The 12,478-nt window shown below is 41.9% G+C and overlaps 1 protein-coding gene across 10 annotated transcripts in view; it reads right to left on the reverse strand.

Moving 5' to 3' along the window:
• SOX5 (SRY-box transcription factor 5) overlaps positions 1 to 12,478 on the reverse strand; it is a 624,352-nt gene that overhangs the window by 157,024 nt on the left and 454,850 nt on the right. For 9 of the 10 annotated variants that reach the window (XM_033057697.2, XM_033057698.2, XM_033057692.2 and 6 more), the window contains one exon: positions 3,505 to 3,591. In XM_033057697.2, the coding sequence (XP_032913588.1) occupies positions 3,505 to 3,591 (87 nt within the window). Of the gene's footprint in view, positions 1 to 3,504; positions 3,592 to 5,678; positions 5,815 to 12,478 lie in introns of those variants that run through there. The other variant, XM_033057702.2, reaches the window with a different exon arrangement.

Here is a 12,478-nt window from a genome sequence, read left to right on the forward strand (position 1 = left end):
CTGAGGATCTCTCTGCTCCACTGAATCCAATAAACTGCATTATTCCTGAATAATCCAGAGGCCTTCTGAGCCCTGGTTTTGAATATGATGGATCTAAGTAAATTTGAACAGGCTTTAACCTAGTCAATATAGTTTTACAGCTTCACTTTAAAATACTTCTATTTAACAGCATATTTTGTAGCTTTTGCTATAACGACTAGTTTTGAGTACTGTAAAAATTCCACTGATCTCAAAACAGAATTTCTTAAGAAGTCTCCAGTGCCAAACTTGCAATTTAGCTCCAGACTATTCCTCGGAACAAACACAGGTATTTGAGTTACAATTTCTACAGATATGAAAGGTTCTAGATTTCGCCCTGTTTTAAGAGTATTCCCTTGCAGTACCTTTCAGTCAGGCTGTGGAATAAAACAATACATTTCCTTTTCAATTAGTAACTGGATATATATAAATCCTTCTAACTGTGATCTTGAAGTTTGCAGCTGGCTCTCTGCAGATACTCAGTAATGGTTCTTCTGTTTTAGAGGAATGGACATGAAGAAAGCGGGGTTTAAAGCAGCAGCCAAAGGTAACAAAGCAACCAAGAGAAACAACTGAATACAAAACATGGGAGTCTGGCCACTTCCAACCCTTCACCAATTTCTCTATCTTTAATAAAATATTACTGCTTTGTAACTTAAAAGAAACCCTGCTAATAGAAAATAAAGCCTTCTTCCTCTCCATCTCCCTTTTTTTTTAATCTCTCCCAGAGAATAATACTCAATGGTAATAACACAGGCTTGGGCATTAACAATATGTAGCCTAGTGCTGAGACTTTTGCACATGATGTACTAGAACTCCCCCAGACCTAATGAAAAACACAATGAAATTTTGAACAGTTAAATGGAAAAAACTATTCAGTGCATAAGACAGTTGGGCAGTACAGTTCCTAGTGCTGTCCGCATTCCAGGGTGTATTAATAATAAGACAGTACTTAGGTGGGGGTTTCCAAATATCACTAATAGAGAAATGAGAGGCAGAAAAAACGCATCTGTCAGACCAAATAAAGAGAAAGAAGTTAATTAAAAAAGCACAACTGGAAAACTTCATAACTGTAGAATGACAAAATCATTTTGTAGCATAATATATGTGTGTTTGTACACGTGTATGTAGGTATAGAACAGCTCAACTTGCACACCTTTCCTGCTGCCTCACTAAATATAGCAGCAAAATACAGCTGAGCCATTGTTTGTTGGCTGCTCATAGCTGATGGTGCCATGAAAACCACATTCCTGGGCAATAAATAATCAGCCTGCCTGACCCCCCAAGAATCTGTAAGTCAAATTCATTTACCCCCAGAGGGCAATGCTCTATTGTATCCTCCCTCCTTTCTAGCCACCTAGGAACAATGGACAATAATTGCAACTGTCACGGCAGTCAGTAGGAAAAATAAACCAGTGCCTGTTTTCACAGCTTACTGCCAAACTTGATCCAAACACCTAATAACCATGCCCCCAACCACAGAACCACAGTTGCACTAAAAAGCCTCAGACGTGAGGCTTTTGAACAGAGCTACAGAACAATAACTCGACTTGTGTTCAAAATATAAAGCTAAAAACCAAAAATTAAAGCAAAGAAAAGTCTTCTTTGAGGCTGTGCTGCTGCTCCCCATCCTTTCCCCCAGGCTCGACTGAAAGGACTGTTGAATTTCTCTCATGGTACCATATAGCTGGCTGCTGCTGCTTTCAAGTTTAGCTTGTGAAAGGGAAAAAGACGAAGGGAGAAAAAAGATTGCCCTCCAAAAGAACAAGATCATAGGCACTGGGAACAGTCCAGCTTCTTAGTGCACAGCACTCTTCAGAGCAGCTCTACAAAGTCCAAAGGCACTGGCGATCACTGGAAGTCCTTCTAAAGGTTCCAGTGTGTCAAGAGTTAAAGAGGCTCCATACAGTGTGCAAAATCTGCTGAAATACGTACTCAAAGGTGGGTATGAAAGATGTCTCCTCATACTTTGTCCCTGAAACATCTTAAAGACTCATCAGTTCATGGCAAAGGATGATGTCACTTTGAAACAATGTGCTTTTAAAACCCTCAACTCCCAGGTAAGTCCAGTGGCTGCCCTTCCTCTTTATGAGCTGTTGCTTTACACACGTGGAGCAGGAATGAAGAACACAGGGTTTGGCCCTCTGCAGTAATCATCATCATCACAACAATAACATCTCAGCTTACTGGGGGCTGGAGCACGATATTCTGTTATAAAGTTATTCTACACATGTAATGAATATCTATTTTTGAATTACAGCCTCCGAGGGAGAAGCCTGGGGAAACAACTTGCATATTTGCCTAGCTGGGTAAGTCAGTGGAATAGCACAAACTTATGCTGGTGCCTTATCGGTGACAGGCTGGAAAGCCCATATAATTAAAAAACCACTTTATTCACATATGCACCAACCCATTAACCTGTGAAAGCATGTCACCTCGTATGCTTTACTGAATACTGCCAACCTTTTGTGCACACTGTCCTTAAACCTGTCAGGCACAAGGTTTGGGAGCCTGCCCGAGTGAGGGTCTCTAGATCAGGGACAACATTAGTAAGTAAACATACCAAAAATAATGGAGAGAAACTAATTCCAGTTTATAAACACAAAAGAGGGGTTTAATTTTAATCATTCTACTTTCACATTTCCAAAACAACATTGGCTTGGATTTTGCTACTCCAGATGTACACTGATATAAATGGGAGAAGAATCAGAGTCGCTGTTTCTTTTCAGAGTGATAATGGCTGCTCTGAAAACTTACAATTTTTGACATGTGTATTTTGAGAGACTTTCTCATAAAAGCACTGCAGAGGAATTATAAAAATATTAAATCACACGAAAACAAACAACCACAGGTTCCCTTAAATGACCTCAGATATATAAAATGGGGAAATATCTTGGCAAAGCAGAAACTACTGTTGCTGGAGAGTGGTCAAATTTTGTCATTTTCCTTCTGGAGTACGGTTTTAAAAGAACATGCTTTAGTGCACAGATGTTGTACACTGTCTTTTAAAATCTGCACTGGTTAATTTCAGTACCTAGCGGTATCATTACACAAACTTTGCCCTTTTTATTTTTCCCTGCATGCAAAAAAAGTCTAAAAAAAAAAAAGTAAAAACAAAAATCTACATCATTAAAATCTGTCCAAACATAAACAAGGAATTCAGATCACTCTCAAATTTCAGAAACTGAGGTCTGCTGTACTCTGATACCACATATGTCTGATCTGACTTTTTTTCCCAATCCAGCAATAGGATGTGTTCGTTTATAACAGAGAACAATATATGCAACAAAAGCTTAATGTAAATTCATTCACTTAGGGCAATATACCATTTCACTGATTTATATTATCACAGATGGGAGTGCATACATTTCATTTAAGCCCCAAATTACCATGTTTGAAGGGGAGGGGAAGAGGAGCAAAGTTCCATAAAGCTAGTAGTATCTATATATTCATTCTTAATTTCCTTTAGCAGAGAAACAGTGTTACCTTTTATTTCTCCAAAGTTCCCTGATCCCATGGCAAGAAGCTTGTCTTTCCAGTCCTTTGATAGTAGCTTTTCAATACTGGGAGTTTCTGAGTGAAGGGGGGGAAAAAAAAAGTAAGCAAATCAACATGACTGTCTCCACAATAGAACTCATTAAAAGCCTATCTGCTAAAAATAAGGCCAACCCTATACTGGGCCCCAGTTTGTAATGACTTCATCAACAAACTGATAAGAGGGGAGGGAAGAGAGAAGGGAAAAAAAAGAAAAAAAAAAAAGAAAAAAATGAATGTGTTTTGTCACCTGCTGTTTCAAAACCATTAGCTTTTTCCTCTAGTGGAACAAAGCTCCAGTAATTCTGTATTACAATGGGCACATATAAACCTGCAGTTCATTGTTTTTCAATTTGGTGAACAAGTTGCTGCCTATAATGGATGCCTGTCAGTTTCTGGGTGTTAGTCTGCAGTCAAAAAATAATTATGTTGATAAAATGCGGAGTAAAGAGAGAGAGAGAGAGAAAGAGAGAGAGAAGCAAAGAATTAGCTCCTAAATCTGCTACATGTAATTATATCCCTCTGAGTCTTTACAATTACATCCACTTTATAATGTGTGTTTAAACATCGTGTGGTGGTAAGCACACTGTGGAATGATTTTCTGGTAACACACGCATTATAAATAATAATAAAAAGTTGGGGTGTGGAAAAAAGCTTTAAAAGACTGCAAAATCCAGAGGGAGAAAAGGCATTGCTTCGACTGAAAACCCATTATTTGCTCATTTCAGATTCTATCACTTTAAAACAAAATAAAATAAAGTAAAATAAAATAAAATAAAGTAAAATAAAATAAAATAAAATATATTTGTTCAGTATTTTCAGGAAAAATGCAGTGAGGGTGTGGATGGGTCTGATATTTATGTCTGCAACTCTTGTGTTCTGACCTCTTTTTGTGTAGAATTTTAATGCATAAGTAAATGTAAATGCTAATAAAATTCAGAGAACATTAAACTCAATTCCAAACAATGTAATTGTATATTCTTGTCAGCATTTAGATAGGTACACAATTACAATAGCTTTCAATCCCACGATTAGTACTGCATTCAGTTAGAAAATGGAGTGTACTAAAAGATAAGTGTCCCAGTATGTGCCATCTAAATAACAATACCCACACTTATTATCTGGATCCAAGACATATACTGCTATTCTCCACATTTGTGTTTATTTGTATTTGTTCAGGCATTTGTTTACCCCCTACCAGGAGCATAAAGGGAGTACATGTTAACTTACCAAAGGGACCGTCTGGCCTAGAGACCATACAATTATTAGCAACTGGTTAACTTTCCCCACAGTAAAAACCATTATGAGCAACCTTCATTATCTCGTTTGCCTAATTCCACCTCCTTTCCTAAGCCCCAACCCGGAGCTCGGAGGCGTTGCGGCTCCTCGGGGCGGCTGTGCCGGCTGCGCTCTCCCCGCTCCCAGCTCCGGGGGGCTGAGCGAGCCCCGGCTCTCCGGAGCCCGCCAGAATTAATGGACAGGGAGCCACAGTGCCACGGGCACCGGGATGCTCTCCTGCATCTCACATCAGCCTCGGCTGCGCGCACAGACAAAAGCACAGACAGACAGCGAGCCGGGCACGGTCCCAAGCCCGCATGTCGCCGAGAGAGCAGCGATAACTTTCGCACGCCACCGACAGCGCAGGAAGGTGTTTTGCTCCGTAACATTTTTGTCCACGTTGTAGCACCTCGATCTCATCCTGCGCACCTGCGGGCGCTCCGTGCGCTGAACCCCGGGCTTGCCCGAGTGCGGTCTCTCCGCTAGGATCTCTAAAGCTAATCTGTAAATCTCATTAAATCCCAGGGCGCGGGCGGGACAAGCTGCGGCGCAGAGCGCGCTCCGTGCGGGGCTGCCGAGCCGGAGGCGCCGCCGGGTCCGCGCACTGGCGCTGCTACTGATGGACTCGGTCCGTCCCCTCGAAGCACCCAAAGGAAACAATTCCCCACCAAGTGAATAGGTCAGATAAACACCAGATAAACACTAGATAAACACTGCCCCTTTTCATTGAGTCTTTTTTTTTTTTTTTTTAATTATTATTCCTCTGTGCTTTTTCCGAAAACTCCGAAACAGCGGAGCAAATGCGGCATTTACGGCGCAGAGCTGTCAGTCATTAAAAGCCAACAAACCTTTGCAAAGTAGGAATACAGCAATAGGGATCCACTGTGAGCTGACAATGGGCTCCAGAGCCTCCAGGCACCAAAAGTAGCCCGCCTTACTTTTAAGTCCATTGTCAGCAAAGTCCACGACAAAGCTTTTCCCCCGCGGCTAGACAAAATACACGCCGTGGTATGCTCGTAAAGAAACACAAGTCCTCTCTCTGTCTAACTTGCCGCCTTAAAGCCACAGCAGCCGCTCGCCGGGGCTGCCAGAGCCCCGCCGCGCTGGCCGCCGGCCGCTGCCTGCCACGGGCATCCCTGTTTGCCTGAATCCCAGCTTGGCTCCCCGCTTCCCTGCCCGGCCTCCCGCAGCCAGGCGGGGAGGGCAGCCCGGACGGGCCCGGGTCACTTTGCCGGGGGCAGTCCGAGCCGTGCCGGTGCAAGCCCCAGCGCCGGAGTCCTCCGCCGGAGGGCTCGCGTTACATCCCGGTAAGCCGAGCCCGCTGGTGGTGCCGGGAGAGCCGCGGACAAATCAGGGGGGAGTAATGAGTGCGGTGGACGGGCATGTATCAATGACTGAATTTCTGCGAGAACGGTAAAGATCTCAGTAGGAAATCATGATTGGAGATGTGAAAGGCCAAATGGCAAAATCCCAATAGTAACAATGCATCTGTTCATTAATGTGTGAATATGAGTAATATGAAAATTTAACACAATTATAAGCCCCCTCAGCAATCCTGATGGCATAAAATAGATTGTGGTGATCTAATCAGTGCTTCCCTTGTTGAAATACTGTATGTTAACTATTCAAAATAATATTACATAGATTTTTTTTCCTTTAAAAACCCCCAAGCAGTCATATTAAATTGACGTCCTAACTTAGTCTCAAACCCCTCTTGATTTAAACTGCCATTTTTACATAAGGCACTTCAACAAAATTTTGAAACAGAATCAGCAAATAATCATCCTTCTGCTAATACTTAAAAAGAACTTTAATTCCTAAAGACAATAGCTTCCCCACCCCTATAGCTTTATGGAGTTAAAGAGCTAGATTAGATTACAGCTTGTTTAATTCTATTATATACCATGTTAACATATTGTATTTACATAAAATATGCTATTCATATACTCAGCCTATCACAGTTCAGTAACTGGTTGTGAAATATCTTATGCACCATATCTTGGAAAAAACATTTATCAAGTCATTTATGTATCCCATTAAAAAATATTTGAAATTTACACACGTTAAATAAAAATAGCTGTTTAAAAGGATATGATAGTTGAAGTTCCACGAATTATACAGAAACAAATTCATCCTTTGTTCAGCTTTTTTTAGACTTCATTGGGAAGATGCTGCTCTCAAATTAAGAGAAGAAATAAATCCTACCTCTTGTTTGCAAGGCAGGCATTCTCTGGATTCATTGGAAAGTCAGTAAAACTTTTAATGCTCGCACATATAATGTGCAGCTTGAAACTATGAAAGGTGGCCTGCACACAGGAACTGCTGTTCCTGATGCCTACTCCAATTGTTCCTCTCCTCTTGGATTCCCCAAAACCATGCCTTCCACATGCAAAATCTGAGCTATGTTGTGACAGATTTTGGATATGCACCAGGACACCAATGTATTACAATGATCTGTGTTTCCAAAAAGCTACACATGGTGTTTCGAGTATGGCCATGATTTATAATGCCTCCTAATTCAACCTTCGAGAAGAAGTCAGAATTACCCTCCTTCCTTCTTCCAAGCCTCACTTGAGCTAAGGATCCCTCCCACTATCCATTTGCAGTGTAAGTCCTATAGCACACAGTACACCAATCCCAAGTCACAGTACACGACGAATACTTCTATAAGACTTGCTCACAGGTTGCTTGTGAACAGTAATTTATCAATATTTGGGAAAAAATTCTGTTCCAGAAACACTGTGAGAAGTGTTACATCTTGTTGCAGAAGAGGATTGTGGATAAGGCACTAGATGGAAAGAAGAATAGGAACCATTAACTAAACATTGGCCGAGGCACCTGACTGAATCAACAGAGATACAAATTAATCAATACAAAAACGATTTCTGCTGCCTCTATTCAAAACATTTATCAGTCACTAGCTCTTTCTAGAGATATTCATGGCCCATTTTGTTTTCCTTCTTTCACGCCTGCCTCTGTTGCTTACATATGCTTCTCTGCATCACCGCGTATGGCAGTGCCCACTGGCGAATGCCTCCTCCTGTGCCAGCAGCTCCCTGGCTCCTTGGTGCCCCCTGGTCCTGCCACTCTCCCTCTGTGCCAAGCACCATCCAGACTGACTCCCTCATCCACAACAATGCATCTTGGAGACTGATGCCAGCAGCCTGCAATTTTCACACAGGCCTTTAGTACATGGAATGAAACTACTTTTCCTTGGAGCTGTGGAGAGACCCACATTCACTGCTCTGATCTGCATGTATGGATGCATTCATGTCCCCTGAATTGTTCTTATACCACTGGAAAGCAAATCATCTCAGTAAATTAACATTAAATGGCTTTTTAATCAAATTTTTGCTATGCTAACAAGCATGTCACTGTCCCTCAACTCCTGCATTTGATATTTAAATACAGCTTCATTGACTTATTTGCTTAATAGCCCTAAAGTTTTCACTGGGGAGGGAGAAGTTTTTTTCCTGGAAATGGATGAGGCTTCAAAGCCATATCAAGAAAGAGGAACAATTTTTATCACTGTCTGCTAGACTTCTATGGAAGTCTACTTCTTCGAGTTCATTTTTTTTTGAGCATTGTAACTTTCCTTTGGGAGTCGACCTGGTCCTACTCTCAATTCAGTGGCAGCACAGATGCACATGTACCTGGATCTGCCCCAGCAGCCTTCCAAAACACAGTCCCACAGCACAGCATTCCCTTCAGGTCTAGCCTCTCCAGTAGCTCTTTTCAATCCATGCTCCGGGATCACAGTCCTAGAAGTGCACTTACACAAGCTCAGAATGGTGTCTGGTGCCAAATCTCTATTACCTCTCTCTGCTCCTGGTGATTATCTGCTGAAAGCAAACTTTGGTCTCATGCAGCTGACTGCTTCCAGAGAAAGGCATGCAATTCCAACATGTTGTAACAAGGTGAGGAAAGGGAGCTCTCCACATGAGGCATGTCCAAAAGAACCATATTTGAAGAAGAAATGGGAGAGAAACTCTGATGTTACAGAGAGACAACTATGATGGAAGAGTAGGAGGCCGATGTAAGTTGACTACAAGTTAAGAGGAAAAGAATGAGTCCTGGAGCCTCCCATTTGCATGGTATCTGGATGTCCAAGGATGAGTGCCCTCCCATGGAGATGCCCAGAGGGCTCCCTCCTCTGTAACTACAGTGAACAGATCTTGCCTTGAGCTGAAAGAGAGATACTTCTTAGAAAAAAGTAAAAGAAATGTCTGGCCTTGGCAAGGTTGATGACATGAAGTGTAGCAAGAACAGAGAGAAGCCAAGAGTTGCTCAATGCCCAGCAGACCACCAAACATTTCCTGCCAACACATATTATTCCTAGAGGAAGGAGTATTTGGTAGGCACACAATATCATGAATGAACTTCAACATTGCCTGATATACCTTCCACTTCTGGCAAGCACCTTCCTTTGTATTAAGAAAGCACTGGCAAACACTGAGCTGGCACCCATTATTCACCTTTTTCTTCTGCTATGGTCATAAATATGTTCCACCAGTCAGTCAGAGTTCCACTAAGCACTCCTACAACCCCCACCTATCAATATGCCACCCCATTGGCACTCTGTTCTCTGTCCATGCACCACAACAAACCCTCCCTGGTCTAAATCAGGAAACAAGATCAAGGGCAGATTTACACACTTCTTTTAGAAGAGCAGAGAAACACAGAGAGAAAAAATTTCTCTTTTTATGCCCCCCATTTTTTATTAAGAAGCTCTTACCTATACAAAATTAGAAACAATTTTCATAGCAAGGAAAATAAAGCAACTATTATGAAGAAATGGTTGGTATCAGCAGGTTACATAGACATGCAGCATCTGCATACACATATGGTTCTTCATCAACAGAACCATGCTTTTAGGGAACTACTTGCAGCTAGGCAAGACACTATGAATCATGAGCAGGCACAACACAGAATGTATTTAAATTTGGAAATCAAAGACCACAAAACATACATTTTTCTCTTGCCTTCCAGGAAGTACTGCAATTTTTCACCAGTCTAAAAGCAGTTTAATCTTTTGGAGCAGACACTAGGAAACACCTCTATAAATGTAAATGTTGTTCAAATGTAGGACATGGTTGCTCAGGCGTGATAAGCAAAAATGTAGTGCTGAGTACAGTACTACCTGGGACTTCTCTGACTGGACAGAAAATGGTGTGCTGTTGGGTTCTGTGGGTTTGGGTGGTTTTTTTACACAAAATATTATTTTTCCGTCTTTGGGCACAAACTCACAGAGCTGAACCAAACATTCAAGTTACAATATTAGGAAGCTGTGGTGCTCTGGCCAGCACATCACATTATGACTCTTACTGCACCACTCCATCACAACCACTGTGCAGAAAACAGCTGGGCTACATATGTCCATGGGTAGCTTCCAAGCCTACTAAAAAGCTCCCTTCTCTGGCAGAGATAACCAGTCCTCCTGCTCATGGAATCTCTAGTCCCATCCTGGCCACATGTTAGCTCACACAGCTTTTCATTTCAAAGAATAAAATCCATTTCTGTATCCACAGATGATCATAGTCACCTGCAGTGCACAATGACATCAGGTTACCACTGCAGTCTTGTTGCACATAGTGCCTAATTTCGTGTATGCTCAAAAATACAACACTTGTTTTCAAGTTGTGTGCTCACTTTTGCAATACCCATCATGCTGCTTTAATGAAGTATATGCTGTATGACTGATAAGGTATTTTTCTTGTCATTTATGGTAAAAGAGCACTGATTTTTGTGTTTTAAAAAATAATTCACATAGCCAGAAAAGGTTCCATAGCACCATAAATTAATTATTTAAGATTTTAATATCCAAATCAATAATCTGTGAACACCACCAGAAACATGATTCTACTCTACCTGCAAATATACAAAGCAATTTTTTTCTCAGCTGCTCACCAATGCCTACTGCCAGTCTCACAAGAAAGTTACCTAAAAACACGGGGATATTTATTAGGAAGAAAAGGTTAGAACAGCCTTCAGATACACTAAACTACTTGGATGTAAGCAAGGAGCCTACAAACTACAGCACAAGGCAGGAATACCTGGCTAGGCAGGACAGGGGAAGACCAGAGGGACTTCTTCAGCTAGATTCGAGCCCAAAACCAGCATCTCAGTCAGTGACACCCTCAGGAGTAGCCAGGCAGTTGTCTGAAGATTTTATAGTACCCATCACCTGAATGTCCTGGCAATTGCTCCATTACCTGTGTGCTTTTCAGGCTGTCTTGTTTCACTGCCCACTCACCCACTCCAGGAGCAGTGTCACACTCCACACAGGAGACGCACAATGCAAAGACATCCCACCAGTCCTTCAGCCTCCCAGCAGAAGAGCTGATGTCCATTTGGGGGTTACACAGGACACAGCCACGATTTTCTCAGCTTCCATCCTCTACTGGTATACAGCCTCAGGACAGAGCCTGCTTCCAGAGTGTGAAAACTTCAGTTATTTCTCAAAGTCTCTCTGTCAAACATTCTTCTGGACTGACAGTGAGATGTCCATGAAGCCCATCTGAGGCCTAAACACCTGAGAAAACCACCTCTCTCATATGCACATTCCTGAGCCAGGGAACAAGCCTGCATTCCTGCTCTCACCTCAGAACAGGCAATTCCAACTTTATCTCTGTTATGTCTAACATGCTAACTTGTAGAGTATATACTCCATTGCCTTACCTACCTTAGTGACAACAGACCCCATCAAGGGTACAAGGTGTATACTAATAACCCTCAAAAGCACAGGGTTGTAAGCTGCTGTAGGATAATTACCACTCCTTCCACTGCTGAGGGTGTGGAAATTATATTTGTGTGCCAGGGCAGCTGGTGTTTGTTCGACTGACACCTCCATTAATCTGGCCTTCCACACCAAGCCTGGAGTGACTCCTGGTTGCCCCAGATTTATAGGGAGGTGGGGTTGCATTACTTGCAGGACAACCCCAAATTATTCTGAAAAAACGACCGGAACAGTGCAGTTAGTAGTCACTGCTCGGTTATGCTCCATTTAAATATCTTCCATAAAATACACAGTAGGATATGACTGGTTCAAGAATTGATGCAATCTGCCCTTCTCACTTCCACAGCAGAGCAGTGATGTCCCCCAGAGAAGGGCAATAGGACAATATATCTTTCATCACCAAAATTCATTGGGCTTCAGTGCTTTGGACCCCCAAAGGTGTTCAGGAGCATAAATCCCATTCTGGAAAGGAATTAGGGTCTGGCTGCCTTTGGAGATCCAGGCCAGGAGTTGGCCCAAAGAATACATTCTGCCAAAAGAGGTGTTTCACTGGCACAAGTGCTGCTATACCATCTTTTCTATATACCTAGGATGATTCCAGCTTCCTGCTAGCACGATCTTCTTCACCCCTAATTAAATTAACATGTAAGAATGAAGAAAGTTTTTGAACCTTATCAAACTTCAAATAAAACAAAAGTTGCATTTTTAAATGTGACTAGTACTCTCCTGATGTACAAAAAATAAATACATGAAACAGAGTAACTCACTTTCAAACAACTGAGCAGAAACCCCTTCCTTTTTAATTGAAGTTCCACCAGTAGGAATCCTTATGAAAAAAAGGCAAGAGCAAAATTAAAAAATCCTCTCCAAGACATGAACAAAAAAAAAATCTGTCTTATTCTGTGTTCTTCA

The sequence above is a fragment of the Catharus ustulatus genome, chromosome 4 (genome assembly GCF_009819885.2).
Source record: "Catharus ustulatus isolate bCatUst1 chromosome 4, bCatUst1.pri.v2, whole genome shotgun sequence".
NCBI lineage: Eukaryota > Metazoa > Chordata > Aves > Passeriformes > Turdidae > Catharus > Catharus ustulatus.